Source organism: Spermophilus citellus (assembly GCF_964194105.1).
Source record: "Spermophilus citellus genome assembly, chromosome: 4".
Lineage (NCBI taxonomy): Eukaryota > Metazoa > Chordata > Mammalia > Rodentia > Sciuridae > Spermophilus > Spermophilus citellus.
The window spans coordinates 136,930,742-136,953,054 of record NC_138185.1 but is presented as its reverse complement, the minus strand read 5'-3'; the positions used below and the strand labels follow the sequence as shown (position 1 = coordinate 136,953,054).

At 47.0% G+C, this 22,313-nt stretch overlaps 1 protein-coding gene across 9 annotated transcripts in view; it reads right to left on the bottom strand.

Moving 5' to 3' along the window:
- The window catches only part of PLA2G4E (phospholipase A2 group IVE), a 67,983-nt gene that overhangs the window by 5,580 nt on the left and 40,090 nt on the right, over nucleotides 1-22,313 (bottom strand). For 8 of the 9 annotated variants that reach the window (XR_014021562.1, XR_014021563.1, XM_081290754.1 and 5 more), the window contains 13 exons: nucleotides 18,940-19,076; nucleotides 17,075-17,206; nucleotides 16,056-16,096; nucleotides 13,891-13,933; nucleotides 12,832-12,895; nucleotides 11,818-11,972; nucleotides 11,631-11,717; nucleotides 11,213-11,250; nucleotides 8,682-8,817; nucleotides 7,241-7,377; nucleotides 4,364-4,586; nucleotides 1,671-1,785; nucleotides 761-898 (listed from right to left, as the gene is read on the bottom strand). Coding sequence is in view for 7 of the 9 variants with exons in the window: in XM_081290754.1 (XP_081146880.1) it covers nucleotides 761-898; nucleotides 1,671-1,785; nucleotides 4,364-4,586; nucleotides 7,241-7,377; nucleotides 8,682-8,817; nucleotides 11,213-11,250; nucleotides 11,631-11,717; nucleotides 11,818-11,972; nucleotides 12,832-12,895; nucleotides 13,891-13,933; nucleotides 16,056-16,096; nucleotides 17,075-17,206; nucleotides 18,940-19,076 (1,446 nt within the window). In the remaining 2 variants the exon portion in view is untranslated. The remainder of the gene's footprint in view (nucleotides 1-760; nucleotides 899-1,670; nucleotides 1,786-4,363; nucleotides 4,587-7,240; nucleotides 7,378-8,681; nucleotides 8,818-11,212; nucleotides 11,251-11,630; nucleotides 11,718-11,817; nucleotides 11,973-12,831; nucleotides 12,896-13,890; nucleotides 13,934-16,055; nucleotides 16,097-17,074; nucleotides 17,207-18,939; nucleotides 19,077-22,313) is intronic. The other variant, XM_081290755.1, reaches the window with a different exon arrangement.

The following is a 22,313-nucleotide window of genomic DNA, read 5'->3' as shown; positions in this document are numbered from 1 at the left end:
CTCATATGTATTGATCCATTGGGATCTTCTACAAAGTAGGTTTTTACTTTGATTTTTTTTTTAATTTTTCAAGTACTAAAAATTGAACCCAGGGCTTTGCAAATGCTAGGCAAGCACTCTACCACTAAGCTATATCCTGACCCTTTTTATTTCATTTTGAAATTGGGTTTCAAAAAGCTGCTGAGACTGGCCTCTACCTTGAAAGCTTCCTGCCTCAGCCTCCCAAGTAGCTAAGATTCTAGGCATCAGCCACCATGCCTGGCTAGATAGGTTTTACTCTTAAACCAATTCACAGATAAGAAAACTGAGGTTCAGAGAGGTTAGATAATTTAGCCCACTTCACACAGTCAATAAATGAAGAACCAGAGTTCAGTCCTAAGGGTTTTAACTTCAGGTTTTTGAACCACATAACCAATAACATAGATATTTAGGGGAAGAAGAGGCAACTGTGGGCTGGGGGCTTTGGGATGGGCTTCACAAAAGAGATGGGACTTGAGTTGGACCACTGTCAGTCTTTCTGGGCTTAAAGGGCTGTGGGCAGATCAGGCAGTCTGAGAGGTTGGTGTGGGGGTAGGTTCAGAAACCCCTCCTGGGATAAGGCAATGTCAGCAAATGCCAGGAAGGCCACGTGCTCAAGGGCTAACCAAGGACTACCCAGGCCAGATCTGGGGCAAGATCCTTTCTGTCATCCCTCTGTTCAAAACCAGGGCCTGCCCAACTAGGAGTGCATGCTCAGGGGAGTCCCCCAGCCAGGAGTCACCTAGCATGTAGCACATCCGCGACTCAGGGATCCTCTTCATCAGCCGCCCCATAAAGAACTCTGAGCCGAAGAGCTCCGTGGGGATGAAGGCCCCGTACTTCTGCAGGCCCACCTCGTAGGGGGAGAACTCGAACCATTCTGCACAGGAAGCGGCATGGGAAAGAGTCAGTTTCAGATCACGGAGCCACGCCCACTCAGCCCAGCCCTCCCACAAGCCAACCAGCCTTGGCTTCTGGGCCCTTAGGTTCCTCCAACTAGGAGGCTGCAGTTCTCCTATGGAGCACACGGGGGCGCCCGCGACCGGCCTATGCAGACTAGTCAAAGCTTTGCAAACTGCTCGCCTGGTTCTTTTGCTCCCCCCACCCCCAACTCCCGCAATGGGGATTGAACCCAGGAGCATTCTACCACTCAGCCACATCCCTAGCCCTTTTTAAAATTTTGTTTTGAGACAGTCTCATTAAGTTGTCCAGACTGGACTTCACTTTATGATCCTCCTGCTTCAGCCTCCAGAGTAGCTGGGAATAAAGGCAGATACCACCACACCTGGCTCTCTATTGTTGCTCAAAGACAGATAAAAGAGGACCCAAAGTGACCCTACTGCAGAGTAGGTCTCCATGGCCCTTCCCTCTAGGAAGCTTAAGAAATGTCTAGGACTCCTTCCCTTCTCCTTACTTATATTTCCCTCTGTCCCATCAAATGCACCCAGTAAGCTAAGGGACTCTGCCCACCAGTCCCACTCAAGTGGCAGGGCAGAATGGGGGAACTAAGTTGATTTTTTCAACTGTGGGCACAATTTTTTGTTGTGGGTTGGCAAAGTATGTGTGGGGTTAGGGGGTGGACCTTGGGGGTTCTGGGTGCCTTTGCCAATCAAGAAGTTACCCTCTCCTAGATCACTAGCCACCAGTGTTACCTCTGAAATCCTGGTTGCTTACATCATCCTTGACATTGATGGTGAGGTAGATAGGCAGGGGATTCTGGCCCTGGCACAAAGCAGCACGCTGCTCTGACAGTTTGCATTCATTTCTCTATGGGGAAATGAAATAGTTAAGGAGAAGCAGCAGACATGCAACCCCCACCCCACTTGCCCCTGGATTAGAAATCACTCAGCAGTCCTTTCCTGGATCCCAAGTCCATCAGGCTGCTGTGTAAACTGCAACTGACACCAATCAAACCTGTTTGTTTTGTTTTGTGTATTTTTGTCCTGGGGACTGAATTCAGGCATGCTTTACCGCTGAGCTACACCCTGATCTTTTTATTTTTTATTTTGAGTTAGGGTCTCTCTAAGTTGTGAGGCTGGTCTCAAACTTGTGATCCTCCTGCCTCAGCCTCCCAAATTGCTGGGATTACAGGCCTGCAACACATCACTGGCTCAAACTTGGCTCAAATCTACCTGGGAACGTATCTCACCTCCTTGGGCTATCCACCAGCCCAGACTGCAGACAGGGGAGGAGCCAAATCTGCAGCTTAGGACCCTCAGAGCCCCAGGGTCCTCCTGTAGTCTCAGGGCTCAGAGGATGATGAAGTAAGGGCGAGAGAGGCTACCACAGTCCCTTTTCATTCCTACTATCTTCTGCCTCCCTAGAACATGAAAACCTCCAGGGTCTTTGTTTAGTCAGCTTGGCATGTTGGGCTCCCTCATAAAATTTGGGATAAAAAAAGTTTCTTTTCTTTGATTTTTTCCCCTAAACCGAAATCTTGGAAATCTGGGCAATACATGGTGGCCAAAGTGTGTTAAAGTCCGCAGAGTGTTATGCTGTGTTAATCAGAGTGGCAAGTCCTGCAGATTAGCCCTGGTCATCGGCCATCTCCCAGAGTGAATCAATCAGTGCAGACGAGGCAGAGCTGAGATCCTAGAGGCCCAGGTTCTGACCCCAAGCCAAGCAGCAGCCTGCTTCATGACCATCCCTAGGATAGCAAATGCATGGGAGGCCCAATGACTCTTGGGCCTCCTTTGAAGGAAAACAGAGTACCTGTCACAACTGGGTACATAGATCTGGGTGTCACAGAGCTGACTGTCCTGCAGACTCCTGGAAGATCCTAGTCCACTCTCATTGTCAAAAGGACTGGAGGGAAAGGGGCTCTTGCCTTGGCCAGAGTAGAAGAACAGAGGCTCCCTAACAGCGATTCTAGCCTTGCTTTCTGGAGGACCATGTCTTTTCTCTACACTGATCCCTCAAAATGCTTAGATTTCTGGCCTTGAAAACTTTGGTGCTCTCCTCCTCATCTCACAGGTTATTAACTTAAAATATTGTGTTAAAATATTAACCAGTTAGTGATGTAATCCTCTGTAAGGAATAGTGCAGAGTAGGGTCACATGCAACCCCAACTTGCCAGAATCTGAAAGTCAATGCCCTTAGTTTCTGCCTGCTCTGTTCCATCAGGAGGTCAGGTTAAATGAGGAGTTTTTTCAAAGGAGCCAGGGTGGGATCCATCAAAAGCCATGAGTTGAAAGCCATGTCTGATTCCTTTCTGAATCCCTAGGGGCCAACCCAGTTCCTGGCATGCAAGAGGTAATGATTTAGTTGAAAGAATGAATGAAGGAATGAATAAATATTGAGGATGAATGTCAAGTCATCCTCAGTTGGTTAAATCAAGTCATCCTCAGTTGATTTTCTAGCAGAGGAGACCTATTAGAAAATTATTTGCTGCTTCTCCTCCCTCTGGAAAATTCAGATTTATTAATAATTGAATTCTTAATTAAGGTGGAATTAAGAGCTGAGGTCCTGGACCGAGGTTAAGTGGGAAGCTCTGCCTTAGGTCCGATCAACAGACCAAAGGTGGTTCCTCCCTGTGGTCAGTGCAGCATGAAGCGTCCAAGTATGAGTGGAGCTCACCCTAAAGGCCAGGATCACAATATCCCCTGGGGATCTGCCTGCTGTATCATTTCTCACATGATTCTTGCAGCAGTTGCGTCCCAAGCTGGTTCTATTGTTGAGCATGTATTGCTCAGATCATTGTATCCCAGAGCAGAAAGCAACCTGGTTAGGTCTTCCCTATGTGGTGGCCATGAAAATGAGACCTGCAAACTTCCAACTGCTGACAGTGTTATTGGTGAAGGGCTCCAGTGCTGCGCTTGGAAATCCAAGGCAGAGTCTGTACTGACCGTGCTTCCTCTGACCAAATGCAGTAGGGATATTGAGGCAGGCCCATTCTCAGAAACACAGGATACCACACACAGCCAACTTTGACTAAAAGGTCTTCTACGGGATTTGTTGAACATTTCTAAACCACCTGGAAGTCTGGGATGTTTCCATTTGATCTTTCCCCCTCTCTCCTCCACTTAGAGTCAAACTTCCATCATGGTTGGCATCTCTCTAGTCCTGCCCAGCTCCCTCCCCATTTTCTGCCTCAGGTATCTTGGTGTGGCTTTAAAAGTTCATGTTGCTTCCATGTAGGGTGCACCTGACCTGTTCCCAGGGGATGTGAGATGAGGATCCCACCACCTTCCATCATGCTTTTCAGCACTTCGTGGTTCTTATATTCTAGGAACAATCCTGCAGGTCTGACCTAACCAGAGCAGAGGTGGAAGTCCAGACCCCCTGATGAAGACCCCCTGCACATTAGCCAGGGCAGGGTGGGGCTCAGTGGAAGCTGAATGCCTACCTCGTCCCCAAGACAGGCCTCAATCAGCAGGCCCCAGAAGTCTGTAAAAGTGACCCTGTAGCCTTCCTGGCTGCGCTGCCGGAGTTCCTCCTGGAATCTGCAGAGCTGGTCTGGGAACAGGGAAGGCATCTTGTCTTTGACTGCATGTCTCCGGGCTTCGAAGACAGCAGGCTCCAGGTTTTTGGAGGACCACTCAGGGTCACGGTACAAAGTAGCCATTGTCCTGGAGAGAGACAGGAATGGCTGAGAGAGCTGACCTGGCCCTGGTCTGATCAACCCTGGATGCAGGCAGGAGGGGAAATGGGCGTGCCGCTGAAAATCCCAAACCTGCCAGGAGAGGAGCCTGGAGGAAAGGGGTGAGTCGGGGCCTGGTGGAGGGAGGGCGCGAGGGAGGGAGGGCAACAATCAATACTCATAATCACCGTTACTCCTATCTCCCCATGCCTACTGTGTGCTGGGTATAGCATATTGGTTGAGATGAGGATTTGGACCCAAACCTTTCTGGGTTCAAAACCAGGCCCTGCCATTCTGCTGTGTGATCTCAGACAAGCTACTTAACTACTTTCCACCTCAGTTCCCCTAGCTGTGGAATGGGGAGAATTGTGATAGTTGTTCCCAGCTCATAGAGTTCTTGGGAAGATTGTATGAGCTAACAGAGCATAAACTGGAACAGTGGCTGGCACAAAGCAAGCGCTGGGAATAACATTTGAACGCAGGTTTGGCTGATTCCAGATCCCAGGTTCTTTCTGCCCTGCTGCATTCATTTCCACAGTGATGATTCTGGCTAAAGTAGTTCCCCTTCTTCTTAATCTATCTGTGGGTCCTAGGGGGCAACAAAACTAAGGTAGTCTGGGTCTGGCCCTGTCTGCCCCTCTTGGCCTTGATCCAGTGTTTCTATTTCAGGACAGGAAAGGGCCCCTGCTTATTCTGCACCTGAGAACTTTCCTGCTTGAGGTGGACCTTGTCTGTAGCTGCATGGATATGTGAATGGTGTCCTCTTCCCTCACAGAACTTGTTTCGGGGGGGGGGGGGTGGAAGTTGGCCACATTGGCCAGAATGATAAAAATCATTCTGCTCTCTGTAAAGTTTGCTTTGTTACTTTTATACTTTCAAAAAGCTTCTGAAAGCCATTGCCAATGGTCATTTTTAAAAGAATATTTCTCATGTTTCCCTACATCGGGACATCTTCCACCCTCCCACCCTCACCCTGGCTGGGCCTGAGGTTTTCCCCATTACCAGCCTGTCCCACAATAGTCCAGGGTCATACAGGTGTCCCTTAACTCTACTGGAAGCAAGTTATCTTTTTAGCTCACTAGCCAGGAGAAGCTGTTTAACATGGGGGTTAAGAATGTGGGCCCTGGATGGGGTTCAAATTCTAGGTCTACAATTTATTAGCCAAGTGACCTCAGGCAAATTGCTTTGTTTCTTATGCTGTAAAATAATGCTGGAAAAATTATGGTTGGTCCTCCTTATCCATAGGTTCCTCATCTGCAGACTTAACAAACTGTGGATCAAAAATATTTGTGGGAAAATGCCTCTGTACTGAACCTATACGGACTTTCCCCCCATTGTCATTATTCCCTAAATAAGATAACAACTATTTATACTGTATTAGGTACTTTATAAACAATCTAGAGATTGTTTTTAAAATACAGAGAGGATTGTGTAGTTTATATGCAAATATTATGCCATTTTATATAAGGGACTTGAACATTAGTTCCTCCTGGAATCTGTAGAGGAATTCTAGAGAGATGGGTCCTGGAACCAATCCTTCTGGGATACTGAGGGACCACTGTGCTTGGCACATAAGCTATGCTTCTTATTCCAACTGGGTTGAAGCCTTGAGCCCCTGATGAGAGGATCCAATGCCAGGAGAGTCCTTGATTTTTTCAGGGCCAGTTCACATCCACTTGCTCACATGAGAGTTACCTGGAGCTCCTCCAGGATAAAAGGCACAGAATGGGATCTCATGGGTTCCCAAGTTCCCCGGTTACCCACAAAATAAGATGCAGCCCTGGCGGAGAAGCCTTGGGTAGTCACAGTCCCCTGAATAGGGCCATCCTGAACCAGGGCCACACAATGACTTTGGTAGGCCCACTATAAAAAAATATTTAAAAAGCAAATGTTATGACTGTGTTGTTTAAAGACAAATATATTAATGTTACTTACTAAAACATTTTATTTAACCTAGAAGCTCATATTTTCCTTCTTATTAAAAAATAATAATAATAACAACATATTGTTGTGGGTTCCTGACAGTTCTGTGTGCCCCAGGCACAGTGTATCTAAGTTAGTCAGCCTGACCTGCCTCCTACTGGGGAGCCCAGTGCTCAGTCACCTTACTCTCCAGAAGAGATGGGGAGGTGGGAGTCTGTGGCAGGGCCCTGCCCTGCCCTCTAATCAGGGCAGAGGAATGAACTGGGGTGGGCTGAGAGGGCCTGGAGGGTAGGAAGCCATTGCAGCGGGGCCATCTCCACTCACCCTAGGAGACTTGGCATAGTCTCCCATCAGGAAAAGAGTGGTACCAGGGATTCACTCATCCTTGGTTCCTATGTTCCTGGGCTCCTGCCACAGCCCCCAGAAAATAGAACTGCCAGTAATGGCCAACACGTACAGTGGCTCTGTGTACTTAGTACTGGAAGAGCCTCTCACCACAGCCATGTGCTATTGTTATCCCCACTTTACAGATACAGAAATTGAGCCTCTGAGGAGTTAATCTGCATGCCTGAAGTCACACAACTGCAGGAGGCAGAGTCCCTGGGGTCTTGAGTCACTTTTACTTGGGTTGGGACCGGGTAGAACTTCACCAGAAATCCCAGGCCAGCCTGTTTGCTGCTTGCTCTGGGGTCCACTAGACAGTGGCTCCCAGCACCTTACCAGGTGGCCCCAGACAGGCCAGTGATGTAAGTGGCACAGTTCAGGAGATTCAACTTCTGCAGTCCCAGCAGGTGGCCATACATGGAGGTCATGGATCTGGCTCCACCCCCAGTGGCCATGATGGCTATCACCGGTACCTGGGGGCATAGAGGCAGACAGCTGGGGAGGGCTCCAGGGACAAAGCTGGTGGGAGAGGAGTTGGAATGACAGATGGCAGCTTGAAAGAATGGTGGAGGAGGGGTCTGGGGGCAAAGCAGGGCTGGGATAGCCGTGAGAGGCCTGAAAACTGCCTTTCCCAGGTGGGCCACACAGTAGGTCTAGAATTATAACTTAGTTCCAAACTCAGTGATGCCAGTACAGGCTCTGAAACCTAAATCATAGAAAGCCACGTCTGGAAGAGGCCTTAGCACTCTTAATCCAGCCTTCAGTTAACAGATGATAAAACTGGGGTCCAGGGTGGTGAGTATGATTCCTTAATGGTGACAAATTGAGATCTTTTGAAGGTGGATATGATCTTAGGGCAGCAGGCCCTGGCTTGGTACATGGCACATGTTCAGTCTATACAGTGTTTATAAGAGCAAGAGGAATACATTTCTAATGTCAGAAGCAGCAGGGTGGCCACTTGTGGTTTGACCTGGCTTTGAGATGCCTTTGGTGTGTTTTCCCTAAGGGTGGGATGAAGAAGGGGCTCTGAACCCAATCTCTGTTTTCATTTGGGTGGGGACTAAAAAACCCTTCAGTCACCTGAAGCCCAATCACAAGCCCTCCCTGGGCCCCATGTGGTCTCCATGTACATCATGGTCAGACTCAGAAGTCAGGCATTTTGGAGTACTAACCAGCTGCCCAGGACAGTGTGAGCCCCAGTCCACACAGGGGAGGTGACAGAGGACTCTGACAAAAAAGCAATACTGTCTGCCTCCATGGAAGGAAGCGACTGGCCCTGGGAGTAACGTTGCTTGTTTCCAGCTTGCTACAGCTATTATTTCTGGGAGGTGTCTACATGTGCACATTTGAGAGGAGAGAGAACTGAAGGACAAGCACCCATGGCCTTTTGGGTGGGGGATATGGCATACATAAGGTGGTGGAGCTTTAAATGTTTCCTGGCTGGGGCAAGGAAGTCATTTTGTGGTTGAGTTAGTAAGGCACACTTCTGCCACTTCAGGATCCAGTGCGTGGGAGGAGCAGAGCCGCTGGAGCCCCTTCCTTCTCTCTCTAGTCTGCCCTCCCCTCCCCTCCCCAAGTGAACATACAACTGATGTACATCCAGCATGCACTCTCTGGGCACCAGACCTCAGCCATGAGGACAATGGTGAAGGGAAAGCAGTGTCTTAGCCATCCTGGAGCAGGGAAGAGCTGGGATGGCTGGTGGGATATGAGGTTGGAAGGACCGGCTTAGCCTGGAGTGGCCCTGAGCCCAGGCCAGCAGCCTCTGCTTACCCACCTCGTCCTCCAGCAGGTCCTCCTCTAGCTGCAGCACCTGCTTCAGTGCCTCGGCCACAACCACCTTCCGCTTTTGCAGAAACTCCAACTCTTCCTGGCACAGGCTGAAGCCCAGCCGCACATCCAGTGTGTCAGGGCTGAGGGAGAGAGGATCCTGGCTGAGTGGGCCTGTAGCCTTATCTTCAAGGGACTTTAGGGTCAGTGGACACAGGCTTGAAGCCCAGCCTGTCATCTACCACTTTTGTGACCTTGCCCCCACAACCTATATGGGGGCTTAACTCCCAGCACTGCCTTTAGCATTTAATGAGCTAACAAATGTAATGCCTTAGCTGGCATGCTTTGAGCTGATACTTGGCAAAAGATAAATGTTGGTACTTGTATTAGGAACTCTGAACGCTCTGCCTCATCAGCAGGGTCTGGAAAGTTCAGAAAGGCTTCTTTCAGGTGCCTTCTATAGTCCAAGACCATACATGGGTGACAGGGGATCCTGAGATCCTTTTGGTAAATACCCCTGGACAAGGCTCTCTAGTGTGGAGTCTGAGCTCCATAAACAAGCTCCCTCTTCCTACAGAGCTCACATTCTTCACTAAGCCTTTCCTGCTCACTGACGTGTAATTTTCCTGTGCCTTTGTGTAGCTGACAAAAACTCTTCACATCCCTGACCTCAGCAGGTCTTTCCCGCAGGTCCTCCAGGCAGGTGGGGCAGGAGCTGCCATGACATGCTCAACGCTTGCCCTCTGTGTCAGTGACATCCCTGCCCAGAACAAGTCCAGGCCCTTGTTCTGGCATCCAAGACCCAACCTGACCTGTCCAAGCTCAACTTAAGCTACCTGCTGGAAAGGGCCCATCAGGCTCTCAGAGGCTCAAACAGTCTAACTTCTAGGCCTTCACCCTCACCAGAAGCATCCTCCCTTTGCCCACCTTCACCCCCTGAGGACTAATGTCCCAGGGACTCAAGGTGAATGGACTTTGGCAGTTTACAATCCAAAACAAATAAGGTTCTTTCTCTAACAAAGCCACATTTCCTTGAAGCCAGGGCTTGAGAACTCTCTGATCACATCTCCTAGCATAGCCTGCAGACACAGCTTCAAGAAAATAACTCTTTCACTGGGCTTACAAGGAATACTGATAATCTAATGATGATAATAGCAACAATAACATTGGTTGATATTTTCTAGCATCCCACTCAGCAGATAGATTACAGAATACTTCACATGTCCTATTTCATGGGATACACAAAGTGATCAGATTTACAGGTGAAGAAAACTTAGGGAGATCAAATAACTTGTGCAAGAACAAATAGCTAATCAAACTATAGATAAAAATTATGGTCAGTTGCTTTTTTAATTTTTAATTTTTATTTTCTTGCAGTGCTAGGGTTTAAAATCAGGGCTTTGCATACACTAGGTAAGTGCTCTACTGCCGAGCTATACCCCTGGCCCCCTTTTATTTTTATTTTTGAGACAGGATCTTGCTAAGTTGCCCAGCCTGGCCTTGAATTTGTGATGCTTTTGTTTCAGCCTCCTGAGTAGCTGGGATTATAGGCATGTACTACTGTGACCAGCTGGCCACTTGATTTTCAACAAGGTTGACAAGGCAATTCAGTGGGGGAAAGATAATATTTTCAACAAATGGTTCTGGGACAACTGGATACTTGCATACAAAAGAATGGAATTGGACTCCCTCATTCTATATTCAAAAATTAACTAAAAATAGAGCATAGACCTAGATATGAGAACTAAAACTATGAAAGTCTTAAAAGTCTTAAAAGAAAACAGAAGTAAATCCTTGTGACCTTGATTAGGTAACAATTCTTATATATGACATCAAAGACACAAGAAACAAAAGAGAAAATAAATGACTTCATCAAAATTCACAACATTGGGCTGGGGTTGTGGCTCAGAGGTGCTTGCTTAGCATGCATGAGGCACTGGGTTCGATCCTCAGTACCACATAAAAAATAATAAATAAAATAAAGGTTTTAAAAAATCTATGCTTAAAAAAATTAACATTGTTTTTCAAAGACATCATCAAGATTGTGAAAAGAGTTAGGCATGATGGTGTATGCCTGTAATCCCAGCTACTCAGGAGGCTGAGACAGGAGGATTACAAGTTCAAGGTTATCCTTGGCAACTCAGTGAGACTCTTTCTCAAAATAAAAATTAAAAGGTATCGGGGGTGGATGGTGGCTAGGGATGTAGCTCATATACTATATAGGGATATAGTAGTAGAGTGCTTACCTAGCATATACAAAGCCATGGGTTCAATCTTCATTACCACAAAAGAAAAAAAGAATATGAAAAGATAACCCACAGAATATACAAAGAACTTTCACAACTTAACAATAACAAGACAAATATTCCCCCTAAAAAGTGGATAAAAGATTAGAATAGATGGGTCCCCAAAGAAGAGACAATAAACCCCAAAAAGATGTTCAATATCATTAGCTTTCAGGGAAATGCAAATGAAATAGCATCCTATACCTACTATTATGAATAAGTTAGAGGGAAGAACAGAAAGAGGGTACTCTACCAAGGTGTGGACTTCAGGTGTAATTCACAGTTCTCGCCCTGAGGAGCAAAAGATGAAAAGCTTGTCAGGGCTGATGATGCGGAGCCCAGTGATCCCAGCCAAAGAGGTGGAGCCTCACATTGCCCATCCCTTGATTTGACTCAGTCCGCATGCATGTGACATGAATGCACATACACACAGGTACACACAGGTGCATGCTCTGTCCCCACTCCCCTCTTTCGGACATGATCCTCCCCACCAACTTCACACGTTCTCTGGCTCCCACTGTAGCTTATCAACACTCCATACGACCCCTCTGTCCTGCCTGAGACCCCACACGCCACCTTTCCCCACTGTGCCCTAGGTTCTCTCCATTTCCCTGCCACAGGAGCTCCAGGCTGAGCCATCCAGGGGCTCCTTCCCAGACCTAAGCCCTCACCAAAGGCAGGGTCACCGCCTGGCCGTCAGAAAAGCAATCAAGGGGCTGGCAGACAGGACCATTCTTGTGTGTGCAGCAGCAGCAAAGCTGGAAGCATGGACAGGCTCTGTGAGGCGGGCAGGGGCTCCTCTGGCAGCCCCCACCTGCCCCAGGCTCCTCCCTCACCCCCACTGGGGCTGCCTTATACCCCACAATTCCAGTGACTCTTGGGCACCTCCACGTGCAACTGGGGCTGGAAATACTTGGGGTAGTGAAAGCAGGCAGGGTTTGGGCAGGTGGGCTCCTGGCAGGACGAAATGCGCTGGGTGTTCTCGAAGGATTCCGTCACCTTCACCAGGAGGCCTTTCACCAGGAGAGAGGACAGAGGTGAGACCCTTATGTGGGAAGCTTCCTATCACCCTCCTCTTGACCCATCCAAAAGCCTATAGAGATGCCCAGGAAACTGGTTATAATGCCTGTGGGGCATTATCTGGAATGCTCCATTCTGTTGGTGGGGCAGGAGCTGGAATTGCATTTTAACAAGGCTCATGAGTGATGGTGTCTAATGTGGCCTCCAGAAAACCCTTCGAAGTGCGAAGAGAATCCTCAGGACTAGTTCACTTTGTTTCTGCTTTGCCAGAAGATCTCCTAGTGTTACTGGCCCACACTACTACCCACCCATGCATCTCTCTCTCTGTCTCTCTGTCTCTCTGTCTCTCTGTCTCTCTGTCTCTCTCTCTCTCTCTCTCTCTCTCCCCATCTGTGGGCTGCTGTCTTCTGAGACAGAATGGAAGACTTGCAAGGGCAGGTTGGGGGTGGGATGGAGAACTATACTGATGGATCCCTCAGATCCCTTGCAGCTATAAGATTATAAGATGCTGTGAACTGTGAATTGGCTAAAGGAGGCGGTACAGCTAGAAGAATCCTGAGAGTTGTCAATGGCTGGTCACTGTGCCAGACCTAGACACAGAGGGCAGCACTGTGACTCGGGCCCAGGATATCTGGCAGGTCTGGGACTCCCAGGATGATGGGGGCACCCTTTAAAAGCAGGCAGCGGAAGGTAGAGGTTCATGGCTTTGAGGGTGAGGTTGCAATGATTTCGAGGAGTGTTGGCCAAACTGGCTCAAACTCAGGAGAACCCTAGACCAGGCCAGTTGTCGTTGACCAGGCTTAAAAGCTGCCCTTCTCCTCCCCCCAGCACATAGGGCACTGATGCACTCACTTTTCTTACTCTTCCTCCTCCTCCTAGATTCTGCATGAACCTCCAGGCAGGAGACTTGTCGAGACTGAAACAAAGCAAAGAAAGTCACTGGGACTCTGAGAATAAGCCACCTCCTGGCTCTCTCAGGTAGAAAGAAGGAGATAAAGACCAAGAGGATAAAAGTTGTATTGGTTGACCTCAGGCTGACACTGGGAATGCTGGGTGTACTGACACATTTTTTTTTTTGGAGGTCCTGAGCCATATCCCCATCAATCTTCATTTTTTATTTTGAAATAGAATCTTGCTTAGTTGCTGAGGCTGGCCTGGAACTTGCCATCCTCCTGTCTCAGACTCCTGAGTTGCTACAATCACAGGCATGTGCCACTGCAACTAGATGGCTACCCACATTTTTGAACCCAGTCAAGTCAAGCCTTCTCACTGAGGATATTTGAAATGAAGTTGTCCTATAAACTCAAGGATGCTTGGTCACAGTTTACTAGGGCCATGTTCTGAGGAGCAGGTCAGTGTCTCATCGGAGGCAACGTTTAGCTCTGGGCTTTGAAAATGAGAACTTCAAATGAATCAGCTTTTGTAAGAGGTAGAGACAGGTTGAATTCTTTTTATCAAAAATTCCCAAAGACTCTCCTTTTTGAGGGAGAAGTCTCCTTGAACCCTGGGGGTATTGGATAGATTTAATTAAAATATTTGTACAAGCAGCCAAATTATGAAAAAAAAATTGATATTGAGAATATACTTGCATAGGTTTGGGGATGGTGGGGGAAAGGACAGGAATGAATCTGGGAGGAGGCTGCCTTTACTGGGCTCTTTTTGGGGGAGATCCCAATTAGGGTTATCTCTTTGTGATGTAAGAGGAAGGGTCAGTACCCTAGTTACTCCTCTCTGTATGCAGGAGCCCAAACAAATCTCACTCCTCCCTGTACCCCATTTGGCTGGCTCATTTAGTCTGACCCCTCCAGGGCTCAGGATGGGACAAAAACCAAAGCTGGCCTCAGTCCTCTATCCCAAGAGCAAGAGTCAGATATGGCCTCTAGGGCTATAGGAACTCTGAAGGACAATTACCACCAGCACGCCATTGGTGATGAGGGTCTCAGGTGGAGAAAGGCTGAAAAACAAAATGAGAACACCTGGTCATTTCCTTCCTGACTGACTGATTTCTCATGAAGCTGACAAGAATATAAGTAGGATCAATAGCAGAGCCTCCTTGTTCTCATTCAAAATATTGATTTAAGAAACCTTAGATCTATGGGATGTCAGGGAGGAAAATGGCAGATATTTTACATAGACTGTCCAGGAAAAAATAACAGATTTATAGGTTAGAAAGAACTGTTCTTTATGTCTAACCAGATGTGACTGCGTGGAGCTATAGGATTTATAGTTTGCAAGATATGGTTGCAGCTACCAACTAGAGCAGATGGAAACAATTTTGGTAACAAAAATTATTCTCCATTTTGTGCTTTAATGAGGCATTTAACAGACAGGGGCTGACCCAGCCAGCCAGAAGCTTAGTGAATATTAAATGTCCTTGTTTTATGAAATTGATAATATAAGCCTCCAAGGCCGCAATTAGCCTATTGGAGTCCACAACCTTCCTTGGCAAAACTAAGCCCCCAATTTTTGGAAGCCATATATATGAAGCCAACAAATTGTTTGAGCCATTAAGGCAGAGAAGCTGCTTTTCTGGGAACTCCTGGGTGAAATTCCTGGTTTGAGAAAGCCCAGATCATGCATGCTGTCCAGAGGGTGTAACCTGCCAAGCACAAACAACCTGTTTATCCCCACTCTTATCCTGTTCCCCCTGAAGGAACTCTCTATTCATCCCTTTTGGTCTGTACCACTATAAATAAAGCAAGCATGATTTTTTTCTTTGTTAGAGTCAGACCTATCTAGTCTGCTCAATCCATTACACCTCTGCTTTGGGGGGGAAATATATATATATATATATATATATATATATATTCTTGCCTTTTGTCTTTATTTTTTTAAAATTTTTTTTTAGTTGTAGATGGACACAATACCTTTATTTTGCTAATTTGTTTATGTGGTGCTGGGGACTGAACCTAGTGCCTCACACATGCTGGGCAAGCACTCTACCACTGAGCCACAACCCCAGCCCCTGTCTTTATTTTTTAATATATTAGTTTTCTAGCTTTTATTTTGCAGCCAGCCCACACTTCCAACAGTTACCCACTCACTCTCCACACAAGATGTGGGCAGAACCAGATGACTGTGTCATCAGACCAACTCATATCACCAGTCATGACATATTTCATTTTGAAAGTCACCTTTCAGTTCAGCCAAAGATTCCTACCCCAAAAAGTCCTGTCACATCAAGAACTGGAGGAGAAAGATTAGATTTTCTTCAGTGTGAAATAAAGCTAATTTTAATTTGGCAGTCATCTGTTGATGGGAAATAAAGTCCCTCAGTTCCAAGGTCCCCTAGGCAGAGGATTCTTTGAGAGGGGGACTTGACAAGCCCTCTTGTCCCATCTCATCTCTCTCATCCTCTTTTTGTCCTCAGGCTGATCACAAGAATAAAGGATCGGGCCATCCAGGGTCAGGAGAGGGCAGGAGTGGGTTATACCATCATAAGGAACACTGTTCTCCTGGGTTGGGGCTTTGTCCTCTCTGGGCTATGGCCCCTGCTCTCTACCTTCCTCTTTTCCTTTGTCCTCTTCTCCTTCCTAAACTCCAGCCCTGTATGTCCTCAGCATGGACATACCTCCAGGGTCCTGGGTCATTTCCCTAATTGAAAATGACTAGACACCATCCTACATGTCAGACCTGAGCCTCCTGCCTGACTTGGTTCCAAGGTTGGCTCCGAGGGGGACAGCCTTAACTTTAGACCAGGGTTTGGGAGTGTTTGTTCTAATAGTCTGGGTCAAGGAGGAGACCCCTTGGTCCTGACCCCTTTCTCAGGACCTTGTATATGGTCCCTGAAGTCCTGGAAGAATCCAGGAATTCTTCCTAGAAGCCACCCTCAGGAATGTGGGGGATTGAGGCAGAGACTCTTTCAAGCAATGCGGACATCAGTGACTGGAGAAGGGGTGGGGCCCAGGCACCTGCACCAAGGGACCTGAAGCTCACTGAGGAGTCCCAGGTGAGGGCCAGGAGTGAGACTGGAAGGGGGAAGGAGGCAAAAAGGCAGATCCAGCTCTGAAAAACACTTGAAGGTCAGGACCTTGGTTGATTCTGTGGGTTGGGATGGGGGACAGGGGCCTACTCACCTCTCTGCCAGCAGGAACTCCACCTCCAGCTCTTCCATGCCCTGGTAGGGGAGGGAGGAAGGCAGCTGTGAACTGTGTCTGCACATCTCTGCTGGCCAGGACCCTCTGCTGGCCCCTGCAGACCTGCTCTGTTCTCCTCACACACTGCCCTGCCACCATGGAGGGAGGGCAGCTGCTCCCAGCTCCTGTTAACCCTTCTAACTTTTTCTGATACCAAGTCTTTGAATGACAACCCATGAGAGGCTCAGGGTATGGAGTAGACCCCCATGCCCCAGAACATCTCCTTTTCATCTCTACCCCCAGCTCCCACTGCTCTCCAGCCTTCACAGGGAGGCTTGGGGCTGGGGTGAGGGAACCCTGAAATAGCACCTCTGGAAAGCCCAACTTTGACAGGGAGGCCCTTCCCTCACCTATTCCTTCATGCTTCTTGTGTAACTTGAAGCAAGCCATGACCTCATTGGACCTCGGTTTCCCCCACTGGAATGCACACAGGCTGAGGACACGGATGCATGCTCCCTGATGCGCACCCAGGGACTGGCACAGAGCTTGGCCCTCAGTAGGCACTGAGGCATTTGCTGAGTAACTGAATCTAGAACAATCTGGTCCTCTCCAGCTCTGACCTTCTCTGATTTGCAGATTTGTCCTCCTTTACTCCCCCTCACCTGTACTCTTTTCCCTTTGGCATCCCAGAAAGAGGTTTCTAATGCAAGAAAAAGGTAGAGGGAAACAAACACTTATATCTTCATTTTGTAACATAAACACTGACTGCTGGATGACTTGATTATGTTTTTTTGTTGAAGTCTTACAACAACCCTGCACAATAATTTTATACATGAGGAAATAGAAACACAGAGGAGTTAACTGATTTTCACACAACCACATGACTAGTAAGTGGTAGTGCTGAGATTTGAACCAAAGTGCCCTCTTCTCCTGACTTGGCTGTGAAGCCAATGCAATGGCATCATGGGAATAAATGGCTTCCCCAGGCAGGAGCTGAGGTCCTGAGCCCATGTACCCACCTCCGGGTTGAGTGGGAACTTCACATGGGTTTTCTTGCGGAAGCAGAGCTTGGCAAGGTCATAGAGAATTGTCAAGAGATGATCATCTGGTGTCACTGTATCTTCATCACAGACGCTCAGCTCTAGCACATTCTAGAAAAGAGAGGGTGCAAGTCTGGTCACCCTGGTTGCATTGACCCACTCCCAGGACAAGAAGCCTGACCTCATTCCTAGCATGGAAGTAGGTCTGAGGGAAGGAGGACACACACAGGTCCCTTTTCAGGTGTGAGAGACATTGGAAGAAAATGAATTAAGGAAGGAAAATATCTATTAACTGCTTTCCAACTCTGAAGCCTTGCTACTTTTCTGCTCTGACTCCTTGATAATTTTGCCCTTGTACAAGCTTAGCAGAAAGCTGGGAAGGGTGGAGGGCTTTCAGCTCTCTTGGGGAAGATGGAAGGAGCAGAGCAAGCAAGATCTCTGCCAAGATAGAGAATGCTCCCAAGCATTGAGGCCTGGGAGCAAAGATAGCCCCTTCTGTGCTAGAAAAGTCATACTAGGGAAGTAACATTTTAACACTTAGGGGAGTGGCGGAACAAGGATTGTAGGGGTTCTGATGATTGGCAGAGTTGGAATGAGATTCATGAACTCCATTCTTTGGCACATCAGCCCATGGATGGTCCCAAAGCAGCAGGTTAAGAGTCAAGCAGCTACCCTGTCAAGCAACTGAACTTAATGGTCTCAGGTGACCTAACTAGTCTCTGAGTGACTAGGACCTTGTTCCAAGCATCCTGTGAGATATGGACTGAGGTTATGTTCCTATCTGGTAGACATAAGTTGATTCTGGGGATTCTCAACTAGATGAGATATGCTGACCTTGCAATTATTAGAAAATAAGCATGTTCAGAACCAACCTCAGCCCCATACTCCTTAAATCAAAGGAAGCCCAACTTCTGATTTTAAGATGCAAACTAATCCCATGTAGAAATCCTCTTTCCTCACCATAATAATATATATGATAGAAAAATATTTTCAAAATAATAACTATAAAGAACTTCCTGAAGGGCTGGGGTTGTAGCTCAGTGATAGAGTACTTGCCTCGCATGTGTGAGGCACTGAGTTTGATCCTCAGCACCACATAGAAATAAATAAATATATTGTGTCCACCTACAACTAAAAAAAAAATTAAAAAAAGATCTTCCTGAAAACCAAAAGAACTCCTTGTGAACTAGAAATGGAGAAGCATCTTTGAAAAATGCACGTAATAATCTGGAGCTACCTCAAGACTGGGGCTGATGCCTCTATGATGAGGTCAAATTTGTCTTTAGAACTCTCTGTTAAGGCTGTCACAACTTGGAGAGCTCAAGGGAGGATTCTACAGGAGATGTGATCTTGACTTATAGTCACCACGTATCTGAAGGCCACCACTATGAAAAAAAAAAAAAACCTCAACAAATAAAGGAATACCCACCAAAGGAAATAGAAATAGTAAAGCAATCAGAAAAGGATTTAAGAGAGAGAAAAATGCTTTGACTGGATTAACCCAGACCTATTTAATAGAATGGCTCTTTCCTTCTGTGAATTCTCCTGCTTCAAGCACGTTCTGGAAGGTCCTGGAAAGGCAATCTGTTTCGGAGCAAGAGACGCTTAATATCAGCAATATTTAGATAGAAGGACAAGAGAGACCAGAAAAAGGTAGAAGGATAAATAGACTAAGAGAGAGGGAAATGTGAGGTAGGCAGAAGGAAGTAGTTAATGGGTGAGTAGAGAAGGACAAGAATAGGTAGAAATAAAAATGCTTAAGAAGGACATGTAAGAAAAGAGGAGGACAGATAGGACAAAAATGCAGGCAGGGCAGAAGGAACAGTCAGTCCTCCATGTCTCACCTTCACTTGGGTCTGGATCTGGAAGTTGAAGGTTTCATTCCACTCTGGGTTTGGGCAGTTGGATATGGTCCTCGTCCTCAGTTTTTCCTGAGAGGCGGTAGGCAGCCAGAGGCTTACAAAGCAGTCTGTCTGGCTCACTGTCCAACAAAAACAAGGGTGGGAGAGAAGGGAGAGAAACCAACCCCAGTTCAGAGAGGTGAGAGTGTGGAGTCTAGTCTCTTTTGGAGCAAGGTCTCCTCTCAGCTTCAGGTTCTCTCCTGACTCAGGGTCTAACTCTCTAGAGACAGTTGTCCTAGAACCCAAAGAAGGTCATAGACTGCAGGATATAGGTCTTACAGAGGAGGCCAGGTCCCATTGACCATTCACATGGACACAGATGGCCTGAGGCAGAAGCACCTAGTCTCTGAGCAAATGTTTGTTGGTTTGAGACAAGTTATGGCTGCACAATTTTCTCTCTGTCAGGGAAAGATCTGGAAGATCAATCCCCCAAAGTCTGGTTTCCTTTTTGCCTTAGCACAAGGAAAACCAAAGTAGAGTTGAGCTTTTCTCTGACCTGGGGAGAAAAAGTAGGATGAGAAGTTGGCCAATAGGGGCCCTGGTGGACTTGGTCAGAATGAGCTATTCAGCAGGATTTTGGAGCCAGGACCACCATCTCCATATGGCTTAATATCTCAACTGCACCTAGTCAGGCTCTTCATAATTAACCTAGTCTCCCACCATAAGGTTTATGACCCAAGAAGCCTTCTTATTTGTGGACAAGTAATTTTTTTTCTTCTCAGTCTCTGTATTTTTTTTTTAATTCTCTAGATAGCCCTGGAGAAGAGAAAAAGGCTTTGACTTGCTTCAATAGGCCTTCAAAATGGAAGAAGGCCTTCTATATCTTCTGATTGGAGTAGTAGAAGGGATAGATCAAAGAATAGCAGCCCAGCCTGCTTCCCTTGCTCCATTTTGTCTGGGAGAAGGCAGGAAGAGTGTTGTGATTGCTTTTGTCATTCATCTGACAAGTAAGTCTCAGCAAACACACCAGATACATAGAAAATGGTGAAAGCCAATCAGTTTCCAGTGTCAGGAGCCTCTGGACAGTAAAGTTGGTTAATATGGGAGTCCTATGTGGTAGAACTAATCCAAACTAGTTCATGATATTGTTATTAATTGCTAATGAGAGCAGGATCAGTGCTGTCTCTCAGGGCTGATTTGGTCCCACATTATCACTATATTTGAAAGCTTTATCAGTGTCAGTAGCCACATTTTGTATCACAAGCATTCCTGGCTTCGGATTTGCTCCTGATGTCTGGTTCATCTTGAGAGCTCACTAGTCAGTGAATAGGAATTCACAGCCATCCTTCAATTGAATAAAGGTGAGATGACACTCTCCTCTAGATGCCATCATAATCATTTAATTCAGGCAGAAAGAATGACCAAAACCCCAACAGAATCAGAAGAAAATGGTGATCTCATCATTCCAGTCACCCCATGGCCAACCTGTTCCTCTCATCATCAACTCAGGTACCCTAGCCAGAAACCAAGTGTGCTCCTCAACTCTCATGCTAATCCATTTAACTCTTCACATCTATCGAGCTCTACCCTTCCCCTCATCTGCACTGCCACTGTCTTGGTGCAGGCCACCATTGTTTCTGGGGCCACTTTCCAACTGGGCTCCCTATTTCCAGACATATCCTATGCTAATATTTTCTCCCAAGAGAAGTCAGAAGAAGCTTTTTAAATATGACCAAGCCACTCCCCAGTTAAGTTTTTTTTAATGGCTCCTATTTGTCCTCAGGAAGAAGCTCCACTTCCTTGTTCATTTCCCCAGCCTCAGCCTCATGTTTCCACCCTAACACCCCAGACCTGTCTGTGCACACACGCACTTTCATACTCTAGGCTTCAGCCAAACTCAATCACTTTTAAGTATCTAAATGTATGGTTCTGCCTCATCCTCCAGCCTTTGCAAATGACCTTGCTTCTTCCTGGAACACCCTTCTCTTCTACTTTCACCCAGCCTTCTCCTTGCTAGCTGCTTCAGGTTTCAGAAGGAACCTCCTCTGGAAACCTTCCCTGAGCACCCAAGTCTGTTCCTCTCTTGGCAGAGCATCGCGACACGGTGCTGTGACAGCAGATCCACTCATTGTCTCCATCACATTGTGAGTACCATGAGGGCTGGGAGGTTGTGTGTCTCCACCCTTTGGAATAAGGCTAGAATAAATGAATGAATGAAACAGCTCAACTTCCTGTTGTATCAGTATCCGAGAAATTCTGTGCTGAGTCACTGCAGATCCAGGTAAGCAGATTAGCATGTCTAATTGCTCTGCCCATAGGGAGACTCACCAGGGACCTGCTTGGCCCTCTCAGGCCCCTCTGGCTTTTCCTAGACATTGGCCCTTCCTCTTGGGCCTGGAAATTCTCTTCAGGTCTGCTTCCTGTATGGTGGGAGCCAGCAGGCAGTGACTGATCCGTGCTGTACCTACAAAGGTCTGCTGAGCATTCATGACTTGAGGGCCTTCCTCCCTCTACAGTTGCTTCCTTCTTATGCCTACAGTTGAGTCCATGCCTAAAATTATCCCCTTAAATCCATTAAATAAAATCTCAGTATTTTGGCCTAAGGCTTAAATCTCTAGTTAAGACAAAAATATTCCTTGAAGAGAATAGATTGATCAGATATCCACCCTTTAAACATTAATTTGTTTTTTGGTTCTTTTGCAGAAAGTTTTTTTCTCCTGCCAAATATACCAATGGTTGGAAATAAAGAGAGTACAGTGTGAGAATAAGGTAATCCTGGAGAGGGTGATGGAGGAGAAGATCAGCTGGGCGCGGGTGACAATTGGGCAGGCACCATTAGCTGACTCTAAGGACAGTGGCAATTGTGTTGGCCAAGAGGAATGGTAAAGCAGTGGTGATGCAATCTGAGAATTTCAGGGACTTCAGGGGACTTCCCAGGCAAAGGCAGATTCCAATTCTTGCTTCAGGTGGGGTGATAGAGGGCTTGGTCATATGAATGACTTGTCTCCTTTCCTGGCTTTTGGGTGGCAGAGATGACTCAGTTATCTTCACAGACGTTCAGAACATTGTCTTCCCAGGACCTTTGGAGACATCTACCCGATGGCCCTTGGAGTTCTGATTTGGGTTTTAATTTGCTTTCCCAAGAGGAATAAAAACTCCTGATGGCGGGGAAGTTTCTAGGCCTGGCTGTCTCCCAGTCCCAGTGCTCTTCCAGTTCTTGGTGAGGGGGTCATCTCTGAAGCTGTGTGTATTCCCAGCCATTACCCTTTCTGGAATCTTGGGAAACATGGCAAACATGGTTAGAGGCCTAGATCAGAGAGCTGTTCATTTTCGATGAAAGCTAGAAGGGAACAATTTCAAGCAAGAGTGACTTAGGA